The following is a 21,843-nucleotide window of genomic DNA, read 5'->3' on the forward strand; positions in this document are numbered from 1 at the left end:
CGATCACAAGAAGGATGGCGTTGCCGGAAATGGGGTGTCTGATTCCTGCAGGGCGATTTACTTGAAATTCATTCGGTTAGGGGTACAAGTCGACACTCTTTTCGTGCAACTTAAGGCGGCTAATCATAAGATAAACCGGTCATTGAGGTTTTTGATGGAGGCGATCGTTGACCGAACTTCTCCGCAATTTTCCTTTCCTGTTATGGTTAGTTTGGATACAGTCTCATCCGACGGTGATCTTTCCTGGAGATGGAGGACGTTGTCGGTGGAGGTGCAGCAAATGCGAATTCTACTGTATTAAGTCGATATGAGGTCGGCAATGAGCGAGCTTCGTTGAAAATGGCTTTCGGGCGAAATCTACCGCTGTACAAGATCGAATGGGTCGTACCATTCAGGCTTGCCAGGAGGGGAATATCCAAACTCCCTACAACGGTGCCTACCCGCTAATACTTGCAATAATTCTATATAACGTGTTATCGTGTAGCTGCAGGTCCAGCTCCACGCGGGACCAAAAGCCTGCAGGAAAGGGGTAGACCTGGAATCGAGATTCGTTCTTGGATCCACGCCGCTGGAACGTGTCATGCGGCCGGTTAGTTGCCGCCATCAACACCATTCCGCGAGAGAACGACGTTATTTGCGGTCCATAACATAGATCCAGTGGAAAACCTCCGGGGTGTAGGCCGTGGAGGAGACGTCGCCGGGGGTCGCTTTCAGCGGCGTTCGCGAGCGCAATGACCAGTACTTGGCAAGAAAAGGAAGACTGTCAAATCGCAGGGTCGAGTATGAAAGCGCGATCCATGTGGTGTTCGTTTGTGTCAATGGCACAAGGTGCAAAGCGAGCGCCTCGACCGGAGACAAGGTGACGGTGGGCTCGCTGGAGAGGAACGGTCGCACAGTGGGACAGATGCATGACAGATCATCTTCAGACGAAATCTTCCGGTCGCTGAAGGTGGCAATCGCATCGCTCGTGCTTTTGTCCAAGATTACATCAAAGGGCGCAAAGGGAATAAGGGTGGAAACATGTTCCCAGGAAAGCAGGTCGGCACGCAGCCAGTGCATGGCCTTGTGAGGAGCTTGGTGTCGTTCGGCTTCTTGGCCCAGTCGAACGGCCTCGGCGGAAAAATCTACATTCTGCAGGAACATGGGTGAGAAGTGTTTCAAGCGCGACGGTGAGCATCTCATGTATCAGACCCGACTTACGACAATGCCATTTCCCATCCATTGCCGCTCCATACAAGCATCTCGGAGCTTCATTCCCAGTTGTGAGACGCCGGGGCCCAAGTGCAAGACGCGCGGTGTATCTTGGAAGCCGGGACGACGCTCCAAGTCTGACAGAACCACGTCCAGGAGGGCCTCGCCCGAATTGAGCCATTCGCCGACATCGCGACCGGTCGCAAATCGAAAATCCCAAAAATTGGGGTCGTCGTAGTCCGGGGCACCCACGAGTTTGGTGTGTGTTCTCCCCGGCTCTGCCATGGCTTTGTGGTGCGAAGATCGAATGTGAAGCCGCTAAAATTCGTCTCTCTGTCACGTGACCAATATCTATAAAAGTGCCACTTGATGTCGAATTTACAGGTTTGAGGTCTTCCAATTTCGAACGGGTATATCCTTCCAGATGCCCAAATTCACAGTATTACATTTTAGAGATTTCATGGGTTCAAGGCTTCGACGGTGCGCCTGGATTTCTTCCCTTGGTGGTAACCGTCAAGATTATGATGAGGCTGAATATATATATATATTCTTGACTTTCTCCCTTTACAAACTTCAGGAGATGTCTCCCTATGTAACTATGGCTCGATTGATCTGCAAACACCAGTTGACCTGATTGAAAGGCGTTTGCCAGGATTCTCGTCAAGCATAGTACCTCGTTGACAACTTTCCAGCCATTCTATGCTTTAAGCCACCCATTTAGTTAATGCTCGAATGGAAATGCGATGATGTACCCTCCCAGGATGCAAGACGGGATGGGGATCAAAGATTGCAAAGATAGAAAGGGATCCACCTCATTCACACACACTTCTTCACGTGTGTCAAGGGTCTCTAAGAATCTCTCTTGAAACGGAGTTTCCAAAGTCACCCGATACCTAGTCTGTACTAGTGCGCGATTCTACTCTCAATATACTCGACTGGAGTGCCGGGAGATGACGAATCCCAGCAGATTGACCCCTGCGCAGTCGGCATCACTGACGCCCCAATATATACTGGCACAAGGTATTATGGTACCAATGTACCAATTCTCCATGTGATATATCCATCTCAAGCTGACCAAGCTGGGATTTATCAGACCCTCTGTTCTTTCGACGAGCGTTTTTAGCGAGACACGTTCCCCTGGGAGCAAGGACGAGAGGCAATTCCGAAATTTAACCGGGTGGAGCAAAAAATTTAGTGATCATTTCTTGTCTCGGGGTTGCCCTATTAGAACCCTGACCATCACGGACCATCACAGACCGGCCGTTAGATGTTGATAGGTTCCACAGTCTTCTATGCTCACGCTTCTTCACTCTGCTCCTCTCTTGCCCCTGGCGTCTATATGGAAATTGACCGGAGATTGATTTCGGGAGGCGTATAGGTGGAGAAGCCGCGTCGACGGGGCTCCGAGCTCTAAGTATGCCAGCTTCTCATAGCTTATACATTACTATAAAAAGGGTTGAGATCCGTCCACGGTGATGGTTTCATTCAACTATTCATTCCTTAATACTTTTCTGTTGATCAGAATCGATTCCATTCCTTGAAAGTTTTCCTTCCATTCTTTTGGATTCACCGTTCTGCTGAGCAGAACAATAGGCCATCATGCCCTCGTACCTTTCGCATATGCTCTGCGCCGGTCTGGCTGCCAGTCTTGTTGCTGCAGCCCCGGCGCCTTCGCGCGTCTCCGAATTGGTCAAAAAGTCCTCTTCCACCTGCACCTTCACCGAAGCGGCGAGTGCGTCGGCGAGCAAGAGCTCCTGCTCCACCATCGTGCTCAGTGACATCGAAGTCCCCGCTGGAGAGACCCTGGACCTGACCGACTTGAATGACGGTACCAAAGTAAGTCGTGTCTTCACCGTTCGAGAAGCGTATCTGACGATTCCTGCAAGGTCATTTTTGAGGGAACCACCACCTTCGGCTACGAGGAATGGGACGGCCCGCTGATCAAAATCTCTGGCTCGGGCATCACCGTTGAGGTGGCCGACGGTGCCGAGATCGACGGCGATGGGTCTCGCTGGTGGGACGGCGAGGGCACCAACGGAGGCAAGACGAAGCCCAAGTTTTTCTATGCCCACTCCCTCGATGACTCGACCATTACGGGTCTCTCCATCAAGAACACTCCCGTTCAGGTGTTCAGTATCGAGTCGGACAATCTCGTGATCGACAGTGTGACGATCGACAACTCGGATGGCGATGACAACGGCGGCCACAACACCGACGGCTTCGATATTGGCGAGTCCACCTACATCACCATCAAGGACGCGGTGGTGAAGAACCAGGATGACTGTGTCGCCATCAACTCCGGTGAGGTATGAATGATGATCTCCCCCCTGAACATTGATGGAGTCGGGTTAACCATTCGCCGTAGAACATCTATTTCACCGGAGGCACCTGCTCTGGAGGTCATGGCCTGTCCATCGGCTCGGTGGGAGGCCGTGACGACAACACCGTCAAGAACGTGACCTTCACCGATTCTACCGTCACCGATTCGGCCAACGGCGTCCGCATCAAGACAGTCTACGATGCGACCGGCTCCGTTTCCGATATCACCTTCTCCAACCTCGTTTTGTCCGGCATTACCGACTACGGCATCGTGATTGAGCAGGACTACGAGAACGGATCCCCGACCGGCACTCCTACCGATGGCGTTCCCATCACCGACTTGACTGTGGACGGCATCAGCGGCTCCCTGGAAGACGATGCGGTCCAAGTCTACATTCTGTGCGGCGATGACAGCTGCAGTGACTGGACATGGGAGGATGTGAGCCTGACGGGCGGCGACACCAGTGATGACTGTGAGAACGTGCCGTCGGGTGCGTCGTGCTAAAGGGCCACGGGGAGTTCGTGCGTGGAGCCGGTACTTTCCTCGTGGTCGGTTCCGAAGTCCAGACCGGAAACTCGGTGGGCTTTTAGACTGTAGAAAGCTAGAACTGGATCCTGCATGTTTATTTGTTGTTGTTTTTTTTTTCATTGGGTCAAATCCCGGCATTTGATTGCTCGGAATACGCCTGCAGAGTCAGAGTTAGGTTAGTGTTGATTGTGATTCGAACTTTCCAGGTCCCGCATCTGTGGTCTCGAGTGGACCGGCACGGCTCACGTCGGTGGACCGGAGACTAATGTTGCCATACTGTTCATCATACTCTGAAAGTCAAGCCAGGTACCTAGGTAGTTACTTGATAAGGGAAGGTATGTTACTTGATGATTAGGTCCGATACGTACCGGTGTTTGCCTGGCAAAGTGCCTTCCCTGTCTCCTTCCTAAGCAGGTAGATTCGTCCTTGTTTGTGTCATGATTTCCTCAGACAGGGTGGTCCATCCCCACAGGCGCACTGTTCGGTCAATTGGCGTGGCCTTGGATTCCCCAATGATCGGCGAGGCCCCGTTGGTCCCGTTCGCCATTCTTCACACCTGGGGCCCGAACATTTTTGCCTGTGGCGAAGCCGCCGGCCGTGAATGTGACACAATCGATACGATGCACGAAGCCATTCGCAAGGCCGGGTTTGTGGATGTCCATGACAAGACCTATAAATGGCCGATTGGGCCTTGGGCACGCGATCAGCGCTACAAGGAGGCTGGTACGGCCAACTACCAACACTGGATGTCTGGAATGGAGGGCTGGTGTATGTGGTTATTGACCAAGTTCGGCGCCCCGGAGCCGTGGACCAAGGATGAAGTGCTTGTCTACGTGGCCAAGCTGCGCCAAGAGCTCAAGAACCCGCGCTTCCACATCTACCAGCGCGCGTAAGTTTTTATTCGGACATCACTGATATTAGACCCTGAACTAACCGACACACAGCCGACGCGTGTGGGCGCGCAAGCCGTTCCCAGATGAGATCGAGCGGTCAGTAGAAATGAAGGAGAGACCTGCGACCCGGTCGGATATATCTGTTGAGCAGTAAAAAAAGTAAAGAAGTAAGGAATTTGCGGATTTGCTCTCCCCAAGGACGCAAAGCATCGCATATCTGTACATATGATGCCCGTGACGTGATATGTGACCCTGTTGCTTTTGGCGGGTGGTATTTTGATAAGGGAGTCATTGTTCGTTCTGAATTTGTCTACTCCTACACCTCCATCAGGCGAGGGAAATTTACATTTGTCTTTGACCACTACATAATGCAAGAAGCGTGCTCATGCACATGCCCTGCTCCTGTGTGTCGGAGACCTGCAAGGATGACGACCGCATTCGGCCCCTGAAGAATTCAAAATAGCATCGGGATGAGGTCCCTAGTGGTCGATCATTGTCTCGTCAAATGATAAACTTGTTTTTCAGTAGATTGAGTTTTAGACTGACGGCTTTCGACTCCTGGAGGTATTCGCGGTCTTAAACCGATGATTGGCTCATCGCGACCGTGCTTGACATCACCATCAGAAACACCGTTACCATCACCACGATCGCGATCGCGATCGCGATCGTGTCCCAATCTTGGAAAATGCCAGGGGGTGCTATCCTTTATATACCGCACGGCCGAGGTATGAAATTGGTCTTTAATATCGTTCAGTGGTTACATTTTTCCCACAATGCCTGCAAGCCAACCAAGAAAAAAGGTCGCCATTATAGGGGCTGGGGCCGCTGGCATGGTGCGTAGCCCTTGAGGCAATGGACGAACTTTTCAGACTAATAATTTCCCATCGCAGTCATGCGCAGCAACATTAGCTAATCATCCAGACAAATTTGACGTGACGGTGATCGACATTGATTCCCATACCGGAGGCCAAGCAACCTCGATCACTCTCGATGAGTCCAAGTACGGTGCAAGCTGGCTCAATGACGGTGTCCAGGGTGGATCGGCCATCTTTAGACACACGTTCCGCTTCTTTCGTCACTACGGCTACGAGCCTCAGCCGGTCAAACTTCAAGTGTCCTTTGGCAAAGGCCGTGATAGTTTCTGGACCAATGTGTTCCCTAGCCCTCTGGTGGACCGCCATTCACGAGAAATCAAAAAGTTGGGTCGTGTCTTGAAATGCATCAAATATATGATGCCCCTTCTCGGCATTTTACCGGTCAAGGTTATCTTGCGACTGTTCTGTTTTAGCAAAGACTTCAGCACTAAGATGGTCTTGCCCCTCCTGGCCTTGTTTCTGGGAACAGGAAACCAAACGCCCAATGTGTCCTGCGTCCTTCTAGAACGCCTCTTCGACGATCCACAGATGAAATTGTGGGAGTATGACCCGGACACGTTACTGCCAAACCTACCCACCATGTTTACATTCCCTCAACTGGGAAGCTTCTATGAAGACTGGGCCGCAGACCTTGGTTCGAAGAACATCGATATACGGTTAAATACTTCTGTCAAAGTGCTCGAGCGAGGCAAGAATGGCGTTGTTTTGCAGACCCAAAAGCATAACAGCACCGAACCGAACACCGAGACTTTTGATGATCTCGTACTTTGCTGTCCCGCAGACGAAGCAAAGAAGCTCCTCGGAACACATGCCACATGGCGTGAGAAATACGTCCTGGGAGGTGTCAAATTCTTCAATGACATTACTATTACACATACCGACTCTGCTTATTTCCAGAAAATATTTGAGGCTCAATATGATTCCGAACTGTGTGCCCAACCCGCTACCAAAGAGCGAAAGGAACAAATTGAATTTGCCGAGCAGAAGCCCGTCTGTCAGAAAGACGGGTGGTTGGGGTACAGGCCGATGTATTACACCCATTCATTCGCCTCAGACCCGGACAAGATCGAGATGGGATTCGACTGCACGAATTATCAGCATCAATTCCGCGAGAAACTTGGCGAGGGCCAGTCGGCTCTACCTCTCAATGAGCATGTCTTCCAAACCATATTCCTGAACGACCAACAGCAAGACCTTTGGACGTGGAATGATATTGATCAGTCTAAAATCATCGGAAGAAAATGGTGGCATCAGTTCGGCCACCGATGGCAACACTATCTACGTGTTGTACCTGGGATGATGTTCATCAATGGCCATAATAAGACATTATTTGCAGGAAGTTGGACTATGGTGGTGAGTGGCTCTTCTTATGCTTCTTCTTATAGGCTCTACAATAAGCTGATTCCACTTCCAAGAACATGCACGAGATTGCCTGCATTTCCGGCATAGCAGCTGCGTATCAATTAGGGGCCCCATACGAGCCATTTGACGACTTTGCCGAAGACTTCTTTGCGAAATATTTGCTTGTTTGTCATGGGACACGGTACCGGAGAAGAAAAGCGAAAGACACCTGAGAAATAGTGACATTCGTAGAATCATAATATATAGTTTCTAAAGTACATAGCGGAAACTCTCAATCTCATGATCTGTCTTATTGGACAGCTCGTCTTGTAGCTCCTCTGCCTCGGTCAATTCCCGTGGCAATCCGTAAAGCCGGTCGCGACGGCGGTTCTCCCACACGTAAAAGCTGTACAGACAAATCAGGAAAAAGATACCAAATATCAGCCCAGACATGGCCGCCTTGATACCAGTCTATTGTATGTTAGTATGAAAATTTCTGAAACAAAATAAGATTCGAGATCACTCACGGGATAGTCCGGGTCTTCAGAAGGAATGAAGAATTGAGGTCCCACAATATTACCAATACAGTATGCGGCAAACATCATGGCACTGACTGTGCTTTTCTTGGTGAATCCAGCCACGTTTGAACTGATGATACTCAGTGATAGGGGGATATTGGCAGCAAAGACTGATCCTAAGCAAAGTCCAACCATTTTGCCTACACTGTTGTCATCGGCAAGCTTCCAGATAAGGATCATGCCAATCATCGAGGTACCTGTGTTCAAGATCATCATGAAGATGCGGGATGAAGGCACAAATGTGGCGAAGCCAGAGGTCAATAGGAGAAAGACCAGCTGAGCGGCTCCGATAGGCATCTGCATGAGAAGGGCCTTGAGCTCGCCGTAGCCGAAACCTTGGATGATGATTGACGAAAAACTGGTAATGCCGCCATTGCAAAAGTTGACGCAAAGCGTGTATAGTACCAGAAACCAAGTCTGAGGGTCCTTGATGGCCATTAAAACCTGGCTCCATTTGAAGTTCCCACTGTCCATCACACCAGTTTTATTTTTCAGCGTCCGTTGTAGGGCAATTGCTCTTTCGGTCTTGTCCAGAACGATGACATTCGCGGGCGAATTTGGCAGAAAGACGAAGAGCACAATTCCGTAGGCAGCGGTGACTGCACCGAGAATCAAAAACAGCAACTGCCAATTGTTAACAGAGCTGATGTTGATCTTGCCAACTCCATATGCAACAACTCCGCCAATAATCGTTGCAATGGAGTTACCAGCAAACCAGGCAGCTTGACGAGAAGGTTGCTCCTCGCGCTTGTAGAACATGCCCGTAATAATGGCAAAACCGGGGGCAATAGATGCCTCTCCCACGCCAAGGAAGAATCTCGCTGCCATCAATCCACCGAAATTATTGCAGGCAGCGTGACACATAAGAACCCCACCCCATATGAAAACAGCGACACTCAAATATTTTCCCAGCGGGAGTCGAACGATCAGATAGGAGCTGGGCCAGCTCCAGGCGAAATATCCAAAGTAAAATACAGCAGATGCCCAGTTGTATTCTCGATCTTTTAAGCCCTGCAGATTGAGGGGAGCATATTAGGACACAGTCTTGGTTTTCGACCGAATGAATAGAAAGAGAGACGGTACCAGGTCCTGTCGGAGGCCAAATAGAGTTGATTGACTCAAGGCCAGCTTGTCCATGTATTGTAACATATAGCAGAATCCCATTAAAGGGATGAGACTAATTTGAAGTGGTCAGAGTCGAGTATAAATGAAGTCACGGCCAGGGGCTAACTTACAAGAGGTCAAGCTTCCAGAGAACTTTCCTCTCTGCCTTCGGAGTTGCATGTGTTTCCAGCATTTGACCGAAGTCCACGTCACGAGAGTTATGGTTATGGTTGGGTTCAATTTTCAGCATGTCGAGATCGACTGTACCGCCTCCTGATGGAGGTTGTTGTTTTTCCATATTGAGATAGATGATTATACTAATCGAAAAATAGCGCGGAAGGTAATTGGAGGCTTGGGTTCCTTTGGAAAATAAAAGACTGTGTAAACGACTTGTGGCTTGATGAGTAGTTCAAGGTGTGTGCAGGACGGTGAATTATATGACCAGCGGAGACCAACGTGGTGGCAATAGGCAGATCATCAAGAACCCCAAAGCCGCCCCCAGCTGGGGAAATCAACGCCAAGTCGTGACACATACGAAGGCCATCATCGCCTATCTGCCAATCCCAAGCGATAGCATATGCCACAGGGCGATCAGATCGATGCTTTGCGTCGCGGTTGAAATAATCGGCAAATTCAGGGCAGCCACCGGCGGTCACGACTGCCGACACATGATTCCCGAAGAATGACAATTGAGTTTATTACTACTCGGCTTTCAACGTCGATAATCTTGTACCTGAACAGGGGGCTTAGATTAGGGCTCAGCGTCGGCAGTCTAGCCAATACGGGGATCCTATCGGCTATCAACCCCCGACCTCTGTCGGCAAACCCACTTCCCTATCTGCATCGAGCAAAGGAGAAGCCGGGGTCGATTGCTGACTCGACGTAATTAGCAACCATCTGCCCATCATGGGCTTGCTGTTGTTTACCCCACAGATTCAATCGCGGGGAGGTTGATCCACCAAATTGCCGAGCAGCTATCGTTTCCGAGCTCGCCAAACCGCAATCTCCTCTCCATCCTTCCGCTATCGGGAAACCCTGATCCTAGTGGATCGTCGGCAAAATTCAGGCGGGAAGGCAGCAGAAAGAATGATGGCTGTGGGAGAGATGGAAGGCCTCGGATGTGACGCAAGATAGTAGCGCCTCCCCTCTTATCCCTTCGGGCCATTAAAAGACGTCCTTTTCTCTCCAGCGCTGCGAAACCAGTGATATATCTGCCATAATTTATGTCGCATACCCTGAATCCAACAATGACTCTGTCGACAGTGGGAACGGACGACGTACGAGCGTCGGTAGATGTGGCCCTTGCAGCACTCGAGAAATCCCTCCGCGAAGTGAATCACGAGGTAAATTTCCAGAGGGAATGCTCTTGTCTTTCAAGGATTCTGGTGTAGAGACAACTGACCCACGACGTACTTGATAGATCTGGTCGCATCCTGAACTCGCCTACGAGGAGCACTACGCTCATGATACCATTTGCAATTTCCTGGAGAAGCAAGGATTCACCGTCACACGCCACGCGTATGGTCTAGATACATCATTCGAAGCATTGAGTGGCTCGGGTGGGAGACTGGTCAATTTCAATGCGGAATACGACGCACTCCCCGGCATCGGACATGCTTGCGGTCACAATCTTATCGCCACCAGCAGTATTGCCGCCTTCCTCGCCCTTTCCTTCACGTTGAAGAAATACGGTATTCCGGGACGAACACAGTTGCTGGGCACCCCAGCCGAGGAAAACGGAGGCGGAAAGGCGAAGCTTATCGACGCGGGCGCATATAAGAATGTGGATATTTCTCTCATGGCGTATGTTGGAACCCTGACTTCATATCTAAAACCTTCAGTGTAAGATGCTGATTGAACAAAGCCATGGCGGCCCCAAGAAAGTCTTCCCGGATCAGGGACCTGCTGACGGAATCGCTGGTACACTGATGAATGCTCGCATGAATATCCAGTGTCAATTCACAGGGAAAAGTGCCCACGCAGGCGGTAACCCGTGGGATGGGATCAATGCACTGGATGCGTTGGTGACATCCTATAATAACGTTGCCGTGTTACGACAACAGCTTCTACCCGAACAACGCATTCACTGCGCGTTTATGGACACCCCCAAAGTGGCCAACGTGATCCCAGAGCATACCACGGCATTCTGGCAGGTTCGGAGTCCGTCGCTCAAGGGCCTGAAACTCCTCGTGACCAAAGTACGCAACTGTATTGAGGCTGGTGCACTGGCGACGGGCTGTCAAGTGGCCATTCAGGAGTAGGTTGCCTTCGCTTTTTTGTTACTCTCCCAGGGCTGTTCCTGACGCGATACATTTTCTAGGGAGGAGCTCTACACCGATGTGCGACTGAACGATACTCTTTGCGATCGGTATCAAGTCCACATGGGCGAATATGGCCGAAAGGTATTGAAGCGCCACGACAAGGTGTTGACGGCCTCGTCAGATATCGGTATGTGATGCCAAATTGATTGTTATCCCAGCAGAATTGACATTTGCGCCTGTAGGAAATGTCAGCTATATCACACCCACACTGCATACGATGTTTGGAATTCCGACTCCTGACAATACCTTCCCGCATCATCCCGACTTTGCTGCCTCGGCTGGAACAGATGAGGCACATACAGAGGCTGTTACTGTAGGCAAGTCGCTCGCGCTGACCGGGTGGGACATGATCATGAACGATGAATTGTATGAGATGGCACACCGTCAATGGCAGGAGGAAATCGCAAGAGATTAGACGTTAAATGCAATGTATAGTTTAATGTTCCAGTCAATTATGTTCCTAGTCCTAGATAGATGTGACGAGGATGGTGATGTCAGATTCGGCTTTTGCGTGACATCGGCAGTTGATGCGGAGCCTCAGGCCGTCACCCCGCGTTATCTCTTATCTGGGTTCTCGCTCTTCTTTCCTTTCCATGAAACCTACCCTCCCAGGGCTCCTCTACTTTAATCTCCGATGCCACACTGGCCATAACCTCCAGAGAGTGTGGTGGGGGATTATCTTCATGTCCGGACGTAACGCGCCGCGCTCGAAGAATGGTCCGTCCTCTCTCCCCTTCAAATCCACTTTCAAACTGACCCGATTTCGGCCTTGACTCAGGCTGCAGTACCTGCCGCCGACGCAAAGTGAAATGCGGGGAAGAGCGCCCAACCTGCAGCCGATGTTCGAATCTTCGTCTGAGCTGCGAATGGGGTGTGCCGGTCCAGCGTGATCGCGGTGTGCAGGTCCGACATCTCCAGCCGGCCCCCAGTGCTACGGACCAGCTCATCTGGTCCGCGCCCCAGGCCGGTGATGTTGTGGACATCCCAGATGCGTTACTCGCCAGTCTATCTCCAGTCTCCTGGCCGGACGACGCGGTACTTCTCGAGCCCCCGCAACTCGTGCCTTTCTACCCGCCTGTTGCACCGACCCAAATCCCGACCCCTCTCTACCCACCGTTGAGCGCTGATATTGCGTGCGCGAACTCCCTCACGCTCACGGAGCATGACCAAAAGTACTTCCAATACTTTCCCTCCTCGTCGATCGTCTATTACTACATGAAAGGGTGGCAATGGAGCAGCTTCTGCTATCTCTACCAGGGTCCCGCCGCCACCAACAAAGTGATCATGCGGATGATCCTAGCTCTGTCTGCCTGTGACATGCATCGCCACGGGTTGGTGGTGCGATCTCCGGGCCGACCCACGGCCGAAGATCATGGAAGGTACCATTACAGTTTAGCAGTGAAGGAGTTTCGGCAGCTACTAGAGACCCCCCGGCGGCACGTCTCCGTAGAAGAGCTGGAGATCATCTTTGCTACCATGTTCTTGATGGTCACCTACGAGTGGCAATTTGGCCATTCCGTGCGACATCTCCAGCTTCATTTGCATGGAGTGCGGTCACTTCTGGAGTCACATCCACAACTTTTTCGATTCAAGGATGTCAATGACGTGTTTCTGTCTGCCGAGAGTACCAACGACAATTCACCCACAGACGAGAGGTCTATCTCCAAGGTTTCCTTCATTCCGGAACAGTTCCTCTTATGGATATTGTGAGAATCTTTTTGAAGTTACGACTATTTATTCATTACTAACATGGCCTAGATACATCGACGGCAGTTGTCGGCCAATGGGTCTGACAGAGTCCTTGAATGACTACGTCATGCAGTCGAAGAACCCAGCGCTGAAACCAGATCACTTACACCGATGTGCTCGCCTCTGGGGCCGTTGTTTCTGGGGTGAGCAGTATCCAGATCAGGAGGTGCTGGATGACATCGAAAACTATCGAGCACTAGAGCTATTACATAGTGGTTTCACTATGCGCTATCGGACTTGGAAGGTGCTCGTGGATTCTGGGGCTGGAACCGAATCTGGGGAGACACTCTTTCGTGATATCATGGCTACTCGTGAAGTACGTGTTCCTTGCGTAATCCCTTGATATAGTTTTGCTTGCTGACTTGGGTTTAGAAGTACTCCGATCTCTTCATCACTGCGAAGTTTGCCGGCACTGTCTCTGCACGTCGTACGCTCCACACCATTTACATGGCCGTCTGTACCTTTTACGCACAGATCATTCTCCACCGCCGACTGCTCTGCGTGGACAGCCTGCCGTCAGCTATCCACCGGCAAGCCACGGCTGGTATCGTGGACATTGCCAGAAAACAATTTGCATCTGATCCAAGACTGCTGCGCCGTTTGCACTGGCCTCTTTTAATGGCCATCATCGAAACGGACGATCCCAGCCACCAGGCGTGGTGCCGCCAACGCCTGTTTGAATTCCGTGATTTCCATTCGGAGTACATCTGGGCCAACGAACTGGCTGATCAGATTGTGGTCCAACAAGACGTGAGTCAGGGCGTCTACGTAAATCTTGCCGAGCTGCTGCTCCAGCGATTGCAGGTGTAATATTGCGTCTTCGGAGGATTTGTATATATAGCTTTAATGTCTATAGACCCATTTTAATGACGCTGGGCATCAATTACCCAGGTACCATACGGATGTCTCCCTCAGGGGCAATTTTCTAGGTAATACGCATCGTACGCAACCTCCCCTTGGGCTCGGGTAGCCCGCCCAACGATGACCCGATCGTTCATCCATTTGTACTTCTCGTGGCCCGTTTCAATCTTGACGTGAAGATGAAACCAGTATTGGCTGGGGTCAACAGGTCCGCCTTCCATCAAGGCTTTCAGGACCTCAGGAGGTCCTGCCCGAGTGCCTTCGGTACTAGCAATGCCCGTCAGCGTGAGACTCGCTTCGGAGAGGTTCCTTGTCTTACCGAATGTAGATGTATGCCCCATCGTTACTCTTGATCACATAGTTGGTATTAACGTGAGTCGTCTGGTCTTCTTCCACCAACCTTTAACATGTGAGACGCTTTCTGGGGAGCCTTTTGCTGAACCTACATGAAATCTGCACCTCCAGGCACAACTTCCCCGTTAAAGTGGGGCCCACGTACGGAACCCGACTTGATCGGCACGCAACGTCGACGACCATAAGGACCATGGCCTATCTCCATAGGCGGATCAACTGCACAACGGAGAGTAAAGAGGTGGCTCAATTTTGGTGGGGGTGCGATGGTCTCCATGGTTGTCTAAAGGTTGAAAGTAAAGAAAGGTGAGGGGTTGAGAACGTGGGACTTCTCCACTCAGTTTCTTGCGGGGGGATAGCCCTATGCACCTAGATGGGTATTGTTAGTGTCTTCAAGCATACTATGTAAACTTGGTATAATTGGAAACAGTACCTGAGAGTATAAACCTTGAAAAAAGAGCAATGAAGGGTTCCATAGGTATCTTTTATGATTGCTTTCAAAGTGGGTATGCAGGTTCCAATAGATTTCCGGAAACAGCGGCACAACACTGAAGTGGAGTGGCAACGAAACCATGTGGATGATGTCAGAGCTCCTCGGCAATTCCCCCGGATCGTCGGCATTGACTTTTATTTGATTATGAGCTACCTACAGTAACCTAATTAGTTGATTTCTCATTCGGTAAACCCCATCCCGGTGACATGAACTGCCCTGTGTGATGAAACGCCCACCAGGTACCTGCACATTTGAGCACTCTCACTCCAATCCACGTGTTGAACATTGCCTGGAGCAGCAGGAACAATTATTATTTGGTTTATTACTCAATTGCTTTTTTAAACAAGAATTACAAAGTGCTAGAGCGGCGGATGACAGGATGGCACGTACTACAGGAAAATCTTCTGTTTACTATTATGACGCCAAGATCATCCACAAAAACGTCTGAGATGGATAGGAAGGATAATTTTGATTTATTTCACCTACCTAGTTACCTATATTGGTTTTAGACATCATCAAAAATATCTTACCTGAGAATATACCAGTTTTGGTGGAATTCTTGGCAGCAGAAAGGAACATAAGACAGAAGTACTGAAAGGTGAATACACGGAAAAGGGACAATCATGTAACTTGGTGTATGAAAAATACCACCGCCGCCCAACGGAACAGCCGCCCCATAACCCTGCCCGCAAGGAGATGGCCCGCTCTAAGGAAACCCAGCTCTAGTAGAGGTACTTCGGGACCACATCGAACTATGAGGGTATACAGTGCTACAAAACGAATCACCAAACATAGATGTTATATCTCCATGTATGCTGCCCTTACTGTAATTGCTATAGATACAAGTGGGGCATTATGAGGCCTCACCAGGTTTGCGGTGTTGATCTAGGAAGTCTAAAGAATATCGAAAGTAGTGACTATTTCGGGATGTTCACGCCCAGACACCTCTACATGTCAATCTAGTGCCCGTCGATACATCGCTTCTGCCTCCTCATATTTCCCTCTCCTGGAGAGCACCAAGCCAAGGTTATTGACACTGGTGAGCGTGTTAGGATGCTGACGTCCAAGCACCCCTTCATATCCTTCCAACGCCCGTTGATGCATCGCTTCCGCCTCTTCATATTTTCCTTGCCCGGAGAGCAATAAGCCAAGGTTATTGACACTAGTGACCGTGTGCGGATGCTCGCGTCCAAGCACTTTCTCTCTCTGAGCGCCCTCATTGAAGCGGCGGCATCTAGAATAGGGAAGCCCCGTCTGACAGAGTAGACAATGAATGGTACGTCTAGTAGCCTCTGTACCTTGGGCCACCCGCTGTAGCAGCAAGTGCTACTGGAGTTCAATTGAGGAACTACACTATTTGCGCAGTCAGAGATAGATATAGAATCAATTGGGTTATTTGGCCTGGAACCTATATATTTTCGTCCTTAATTTTCCCAAATCTCTATATATATCTTTGAAACAAAGAGATACCAAAACAGAATCGCTGTGCAGGCGAACGCGAAGTTTGGGCACGTATGCAGACCGAGATTCGATTATATTTAGTTGAACACAACAGTCTTGTGTCCATTGAGCAGAACCCGCCGCTCGGAAACATACTTCACAGCCGTGGCGAGCACATTGCTTTCAACGTTGCTACCGGCGTGAGTCAGCTCCTTGGGGCTCAAGCCGTGGTTGACCCGAGTGACGTTCTGCTCGATGATAGGGCCCTCGTCAAGATCACTGGTGACGAAATGGGCGGTGGCACCAATGATCTTCACGCCGCGATCATGGGCCTGGTGGTAGGGCTTGGCGCCCTTGAAGGAAGGCAGGAAGCTGTGGTGGATGTTGATGATGCGCCCGGACATGGCCTCGCACAGCTTAGGAGACAGGACCTGCATGTAGCGAGCCAGCACAACCAGATCAATGTTGTGCTCACGTACCAACTCCAGCACCTTGGTCTCCTGCTGGGCCTTGGTATCGGCAGTGACGGGGAGGTGGAGGAAGGGGATGTTGTAGGTGGCCGCGAGAGTCGCAAAGTCAGGGTGGTTGGAGATGATGAGAGGCACCTCAATGTTCAGCTGACCATTAGACTGGCGGAAGAGGAGGTCGTTGAGACAGTGGCCGATTTTGGAGACCATGATGAGCACGCGAGGCTTCTGGGTGGTGGGGTGGATCTCAAAGTCCATCGAGAAGGACTGGGCAGTAGGCTCAAAGGCGGCCTGCAGCTTCTCAAGCTCAGGCACTTCTTCGCTGCTAGTAGCGGGCGCAAACTGCATGCGCATGAAGAAGCGCTGAGAGGTGGAATCGCCGAACTGCGAGGAATCAATGATGTTGAGGTTGTGCTGGACGAGGAAGGCCGTCACGGCGTGAACGATGCCGGGGCGATCGGGGCCCGAAAGGGTGAGAATGAAGCTGGGAGCCATGTTGAAATTGAGCAGAGAGTGGGTGTTGAATCCCTAGAACAATTGACAATTCACAATTCACAATGGACCATGGACGGAACCGAAAATCCCATCCCACCATCCCGCCGATCGCGGCGATGACTCATCCAACCAAGCCCCACTCAGCACGTTGTTTTCGAGCTTAAGTGGTTTAAGCATACTATGCTCCTTTCCTTCTCGATACTTCAAGTCCAGTCGTGCTTGTTGAAAAGCTTTTCAAAAACTTTGCGAAAAGTATTTTTTCCTTTGTTTTTTTTGTCCATCGTCTGGTCGGCCACCCCTGAAGAAACCAGGAACTCTTGATCGGCCCCTTTCCCCCTTTAACCGCATCACCTGCCACGCTAATGCGGTAATCCTGCAAGTCAAATTACTAGGGTGCAATTACCGATGACAGCCTGCGGGAACCGGGTATTTGACGATCTTGGCACGGATCATGCAGGATCGCCCGATCCGGTATATATCATCGGATCCCTCACGAATTAGGCTGGAATCATGAAACCCATTTAGCCGCCGACTAAGGTCAATGCAGGGCAATGTTCACCCTAGTGCGGTGCCTCATTTACCTGCAAAGGGTTGCAATTGAGCACAGACCCCAGCGCCAGCTCTCTTTGAAGTATGAGGGGCCGAGTTGCAGCGCAGAAAGTGATCGCATCTCGTCTGGGAGTATGTCCGTGGGATCTGGGGATTGCCTCCGTGTCCGCGGAGTGTTCAATGCCTTTCTGAGTTGGGAATAACTACCTACTCGAGTATCACGGGGCTACGGACCGTGAATCCGTGCAGTATGAGCTCTGTCTTCGGTTTCAGATGTCTGCTTCGTCTTGGGATGGATATAAGAGGGGTTCCGCCGTTGACAACCAATGTCTCTCAACAATCGTTCCAAGTACCAAAACATTGCAAGGTCAAGTTCGACTTGAACAGTACTCGATAAAAATGGCTGCTGCTCTCTCTTACCGAGTCTACAAGAATGCTCTTCTTTTTTCTGCCTTCCTGGCTGCTGCTCAGGCCCAACAGGTGGGCACTCAACTTGCTGAGACACACCCATCCTTGACTTGGTCCAAGTGCACCAGCGATGGAAGCTGCTCTACTGTGTCCGGTCAAGTCGTCGTCGACGCGAACTGGCGTTGGGTCCATACTGTTAGCGGCTATACCAACTGCTACACGGGCAATGAATGGGACACTTCGATCTGTCCAGACGATGTGACCTGTGCTGCTGCCTGTGCTGTAGATGGCGCGAATTACGAAGACACTTACGGTGTAACCACCAGTGGTGACGAGCTGCGTGTGAACTTTGTCACCTCCGGATCCAGCAAGAATATTGGCTCCCGTCTGTACATGATGGAAGATGATAGTACCTATCAGATGTTTGATCTGCTTGGTCAAGAATTCACTTTTGATGTGGATGTCTCCAACCTCCCATGTGGTCTCAACGGCGCCCTTTACTTCGTGTCAATGGATGCCGATGGTGGTATGGCCCGGTTCCCCACGAACAAGGCTGGTGCCAAATACGGAACCGGATACTGCGACTCTCAGTGCCCGCGAGACCTGAAGTTCATCGACGGTCAGGCTAATGTGGAGGGATGGGAGCCATCTACCAACGATGCCAATTCAGGCATTGGTAACCATGGCTCTTGTTGCGCAGAGATGGATATCTGGGAAGCCAATTCGATCTCGAATGCTCTTACTCCTCACCCCTGTGATACTCCTACTCAGGTCATGTGTGAAGGAAATACTTGCGGCGGTACATACAGCACTGATCGCTATGGCGGTACTTGTGATCCCGATGGGTGTGATTTCAACCCCTACCGTATGGGTAATCACTCGTTCTTTGGTCCGAGTGAGATTGTTGATACTACTTCTCCCTTCACTGTGGTGACTCAGTTCATTACGGAGGATGGTACTAGTACGGGCACCCTGAGTGAAATCAAACGCTTCTATGTCCAGAATGGAAAAGTGATTCCACAGTCTCAGTCCACTATCAGTGGTGTGAGTGGCAACTCGATCACTACGGACTTCTGTAACGCTCAGAAGACTGCATTTGGGGATGAAGATGTGTTCACTACTCATGGAGGCTTGGAAGGCATGGGCGCTGCGCTTGCAGATGGTATGGTTCTGGTCATGAGTCTCTGGGATGATCATAACTCCAACATGCTCTGGCTGGACAGCACCTACCCGACCACCGATTCCTCGACCACGCCCGGAGCTGCACGCGGCACTTGTGATATCTCCTCTGGTGCCCCTACAGATGTGGAGACCAACGACGCGAATGCGTATGTCATTTATTCGAATATCAAGGTTGGCCCCCTGGGCTCTACCTTCAACTCGGGCAGTTCCGGCTCCAGCTCTAGCACAGCTAAGACCACAACCACGACAAGCACAAAGACGTCGGGCACTACCACTACGACATCCAAGACGACAAGCACCACCACCTCAACCGGATCAAGCAGCACCGGTGCCGCTCATTACGCACAGTGTGGCGGTATGAGCTGGACTGGCGCAACCACTTGTGTCAGCCCGTACACCTGCACTGAGCAGAGTGCTTATTACTCACAGTGCCTGTAAATGATCATTTCAGACAGAGTGGGTATGAGAGAAGACAAATTGGAAGCTGATGTTTTGAACGGATTAAAGTTTGTTACTGCCCGCGAATCTAAAGGGTACTCTAGTTGAAGATTAGTCTGTCGTTTTAGTTAATCAATTTTAAATGTTCTTCTCGCTACGGACTTCCCTTCGAGCCCAATCGCTTCTAGTATCGATTAGACTTTCTACTTCATTTCGGAAATGGGCATCCTTGTATCGGACATATTGTGTATTGTCTAGGTACCTGGAACCAAGAAACTTAATTGACAGTTGGAGCCGTCGACAGGTTAAATACAAGTTCTGTTTCTTCGTCATTGAAGTCAACTGCAGCGTCTTAATCTTCATCGGACCATACCACAAGCCACAGGCAGTGCCAGGGCGCCAAATATGCCTAGGTGGGTGCTGTCCTCACATGGGATACTCCGGATCGAACAGACGCCCGTGGCGTATCCCTGCATCCGCCTGCAATGTCTTGCCGAGTGTGTGGAGTCATGCAGGGGACGCCACGCGGAGGAACCTCCGCCGACGTAAGCCATCAACCGTTCCGAGCTACATGAAGAAATTTTCATTTTTTTTCTCATGGATGGGAGGACCCGGTCGGCATTTAACGTGGCCTCGAACTCTTCTTTGATAGGTATAGAGTAGGTCCTACGCAATCCTTCGAACGTGATGCTATGTCTTTCCCCGCAAGTATCTATTCTTCCAGATACATCTTTCACTGGGCCTGGAAAAATAACCGGAGACCAGAACTACCTGTCCATATCCACTTGCATCTCTTTGATCCTCCTACGAGTGTCTCCGCCATTTAATTAGATCCCCTTTGGGGCAAGTGGGCTTTGGCTGGATAATGAGCTCCGCATTTTTGTAGGACTATGCTCGGAAAATGATGCCGAGCGCCCAAGGCCTCAAATGAGGGGGCAAGCTCGGCTTACCTGGGGTGTTCGAGTCATTTCTTGCCTTGACCGGGTCGGGGCAGTTACATCGTCCTGCAGGTACCCTCATAACCGACAGTCTCAACTCCAGCCAAAGTCCGTGTCTGGTTTGATCTGTCGGTGGTAGTGTCCAGCTGCTAAGACTTCCGCCGGATAAACCGGGTATATCTTTTGTAAAGATTCTGGGGCGTCATGAATCATGTGGTGGAAATTTTTAAGCACGAACAGCACTCCACTATGTGTAGCCGTGGCCTGCTAAGCTCAAAGAGGATATGTACATCAATTCTCCTTCGACCCGGCAACTCACGGGTGTCCTTGTAGTTCCACTACTGCAAGGCAGCGACCAATTCTTCGACGCTCTTCATTTCGCGCTCATTGTTCTCGCCCACATCCAGGGCGACCAGGAAACGGCTCACACAATTGTATCCGGCAATACCGGTCGTGAGCTCGACAATCTCACGGTCGTTGAAACCAACGGTCTGAAGCTGTGCAAAGACATCGTCCTGGACTTTGACAGAAACGGTCATTTGATCGGTGTAACGCAGGACCGCACGCTGCTGCGGTGTGAGTGCACTGCTCTCTAGTTGGGCGAGGTCTCCTTCGGTTGTCGAGGGCAAGGTCCGAGCAACCTGAAGTTCTTCGGGCTTGATTCCCCCCTTCAAGGCCAGCGGCGCATGAGCGTTCCACTCATATACAGCGTGATTGAGCACGGCCACGCGACAAACCGCCAGTTCTAGAATTCCGATATCGACGATCGTGCGGGTGCGGATCGCCCCGAGGAAGCTGTTCCAGCCGTCTGCCACCGGTGGGCTGTGCAACAGAGACAAATCGAGGGGAATCAAGGGACGTGGGTTTCGACGCGCCGCGATGCGGGTATAGATGTCCGCGGTGTCGGCAGGCGCATCGGCCGGCGGGGTGGAGGGAGCGTAAGGTAGACGCATGGTGCGGGTTTGGATTTTGCTTAAGGATGAGATCGTAGAAGGTGGGAATCTAATGAGTCTGCGTGCAGCATACATCAAGGAAGATCTCGTGCTACCCCACGGCTACGGCGTGGGGATGGTACGAACCGAGCGGTTGTCGCTGCCGGAGAAGCTGCCCGAGCGGATAAGGCATCTGCCGTGCAGTCCAGCAACAGCACATTCCCCCGGGAACTAGAACTTCATTAAAGGTCCTCAATGCCGACGCGCTCTATGTTTCGCCGAGTCCACCGTTCGTCTCTATATTGAGTCAACCCAGATCGGTTGTGCGCCTGGTTGAACATATCCTGCGCGTGCCATCTTTCGATGTCGAAGCTACGCTCTCCCCGCAC

The 21,843-nt window shown here is 50.9% G+C and overlaps 11 protein-coding genes across 11 annotated transcripts; 6 read left to right on the forward strand and 5 right to left on the reverse strand.

The window, feature by feature from the left end:
• Window positions 1–630: 630 nt before the first annotated feature.
• On the reverse strand, window positions 631–1,476 carry N7443_000040 (uncharacterized protein; the record flags this gene model as incomplete). Its single annotated transcript, XM_056880096.1, has 2 exons — window positions 631–1,131; window positions 1,201–1,476. The coding sequence occupies 2 exons, from the start codon at window positions 1,474–1,476 to the stop codon at window positions 631–633; spliced, it is 777 nt and encodes a 258-aa protein (XP_056745334.1).
• Window positions 1,477–2,790: 1,314 nt separating this feature from the next.
• On the forward strand, window positions 2,791–4,015 carry N7443_000041 (glycoside hydrolase family 28 protein; the record flags this gene model as incomplete). Its single annotated transcript, XM_056880097.1, has 3 exons — window positions 2,791–3,027; window positions 3,078–3,497; window positions 3,557–4,015. 3 exons carry the CDS (start codon window positions 2,791–2,793, stop codon window positions 4,013–4,015), a joined length of 1,116 nt encoding a protein of 371 aa, XP_056745335.1.
• A 461-nt stretch (window positions 4,016–4,476) lies between these two features.
• N7443_000042 (uncharacterized protein) lies at window positions 4,477–4,932 on the forward strand (the record flags this gene model as incomplete). The annotated part of the gene is made up of 1 exon (XM_056880098.1): window positions 4,477–4,932. The coding sequence occupies one exon, from the start codon at window positions 4,477–4,479 to the stop codon at window positions 4,930–4,932; it is 456 nt and encodes a 151-aa protein (XP_056745336.1).
• A 773-nt stretch (window positions 4,933–5,705) lies between these two features.
• On the forward strand, window positions 5,706–7,381 carry N7443_000043 (putative flavin-containing amine oxidasedehydrogenase; the record flags this gene model as incomplete). Its single annotated transcript, XM_056880099.1, has 3 exons — window positions 5,706–5,765; window positions 5,823–7,160; window positions 7,223–7,381. The coding sequence occupies 3 exons, from the start codon at window positions 5,706–5,708 to the stop codon at window positions 7,379–7,381; spliced, it is 1,557 nt and encodes a 518-aa protein (XP_056745337.1).
• Window positions 7,382–7,418: 37 nt separating this feature from the next.
• On the reverse strand, window positions 7,419–9,128 carry N7443_000044 (extracellular polygalacturonase; the record flags this gene model as incomplete). The annotated part of the gene is made up of 4 exons (XM_056880100.1): window positions 7,419–7,619; window positions 7,676–8,737; window positions 8,810–8,903; window positions 8,962–9,128. 4 exons carry the CDS (start codon window positions 9,126–9,128, stop codon window positions 7,419–7,421), a joined length of 1,524 nt encoding a protein of 507 aa, XP_056745338.1.
• A 949-nt stretch (window positions 9,129–10,077) lies between these two features.
• N7443_000045 (M20 family metallopeptidase) lies at window positions 10,078–11,091 on the forward strand (the record flags this gene model as incomplete). Its single annotated transcript, XM_056880101.1, has 3 exons — window positions 10,078–10,173; window positions 10,251–10,633; window positions 10,695–11,091. The coding sequence occupies 3 exons, from the start codon at window positions 10,078–10,080 to the stop codon at window positions 11,089–11,091; spliced, it is 876 nt and encodes a 291-aa protein (XP_056745339.1).
• Window positions 11,092–11,744: 653 nt separating this feature from the next.
• N7443_000046 (Zn(II)2Cys6 transcription factor) lies at window positions 11,745–13,710 on the forward strand (the record flags this gene model as incomplete). Its single annotated transcript, XM_056880102.1, has 4 exons — window positions 11,745–11,868; window positions 11,930–12,857; window positions 12,910–13,216; window positions 13,273–13,710. 4 exons carry the CDS (start codon window positions 11,745–11,747, stop codon window positions 13,708–13,710), a joined length of 1,797 nt encoding a protein of 598 aa, XP_056745340.1.
• A 101-nt stretch (window positions 13,711–13,811) lies between these two features.
• On the reverse strand, window positions 13,812–14,395 carry N7443_000047 (DUF3237 domain-containing protein; the record flags this gene model as incomplete). The annotated part of the gene is made up of 3 exons (XM_056880103.1): window positions 13,812–14,028; window positions 14,081–14,161; window positions 14,208–14,395. Coding segments are annotated over 3 exons (486 nt in total), but the record flags the coding sequence as incomplete, so codon positions are not given.
• Window positions 14,396–16,143: 1,748 nt separating this feature from the next.
• On the reverse strand, window positions 16,144–17,007 carry N7443_000048 (formyltetrahydrofolate deformylase; the record flags this gene model as incomplete). The annotated part of the gene is made up of 1 exon (XM_056880104.1): window positions 16,144–17,007. The coding sequence occupies one exon, from the start codon at window positions 17,005–17,007 to the stop codon at window positions 16,144–16,146; it is 864 nt and encodes a 287-aa protein (XP_056745342.1).
• A 948-nt stretch (window positions 17,008–17,955) lies between these two features.
• On the forward strand, window positions 17,956–19,584 carry cbhB (putative 1,4-beta-D-glucan-cellobiohydrolyase; the record flags this gene model as incomplete). Its single annotated transcript, XM_056880105.1, has 1 exon — window positions 17,956–19,584. The coding sequence occupies one exon, from the start codon at window positions 17,956–17,958 to the stop codon at window positions 19,582–19,584; it is 1,629 nt and encodes a 542-aa protein (XP_056745343.1).
• Window positions 19,585–20,860: 1,276 nt separating this feature from the next.
• N7443_000050 (carboxymuconolactone decarboxylase family protein) lies at window positions 20,861–21,475 on the reverse strand (the record flags this gene model as incomplete). The annotated part of the gene is made up of 1 exon (XM_056880106.1): window positions 20,861–21,475. One exon carries the CDS (start codon window positions 21,473–21,475, stop codon window positions 20,861–20,863), a length of 615 nt encoding a protein of 204 aa, XP_056745344.1.
• Between the last annotated feature and the right edge of the window lie 368 nt (window positions 21,476–21,843).

This window comes from Penicillium atrosanguineum (genome assembly GCF_028827265.1).
Source record: "Penicillium atrosanguineum strain IBT 20685 chromosome Unknown utg000001l_segment0_segment0, whole genome shotgun sequence".
NCBI classification, from domain to species: Eukaryota; Fungi; Ascomycota; class Eurotiomycetes; order Eurotiales; family Aspergillaceae; genus Penicillium; species Penicillium atrosanguineum.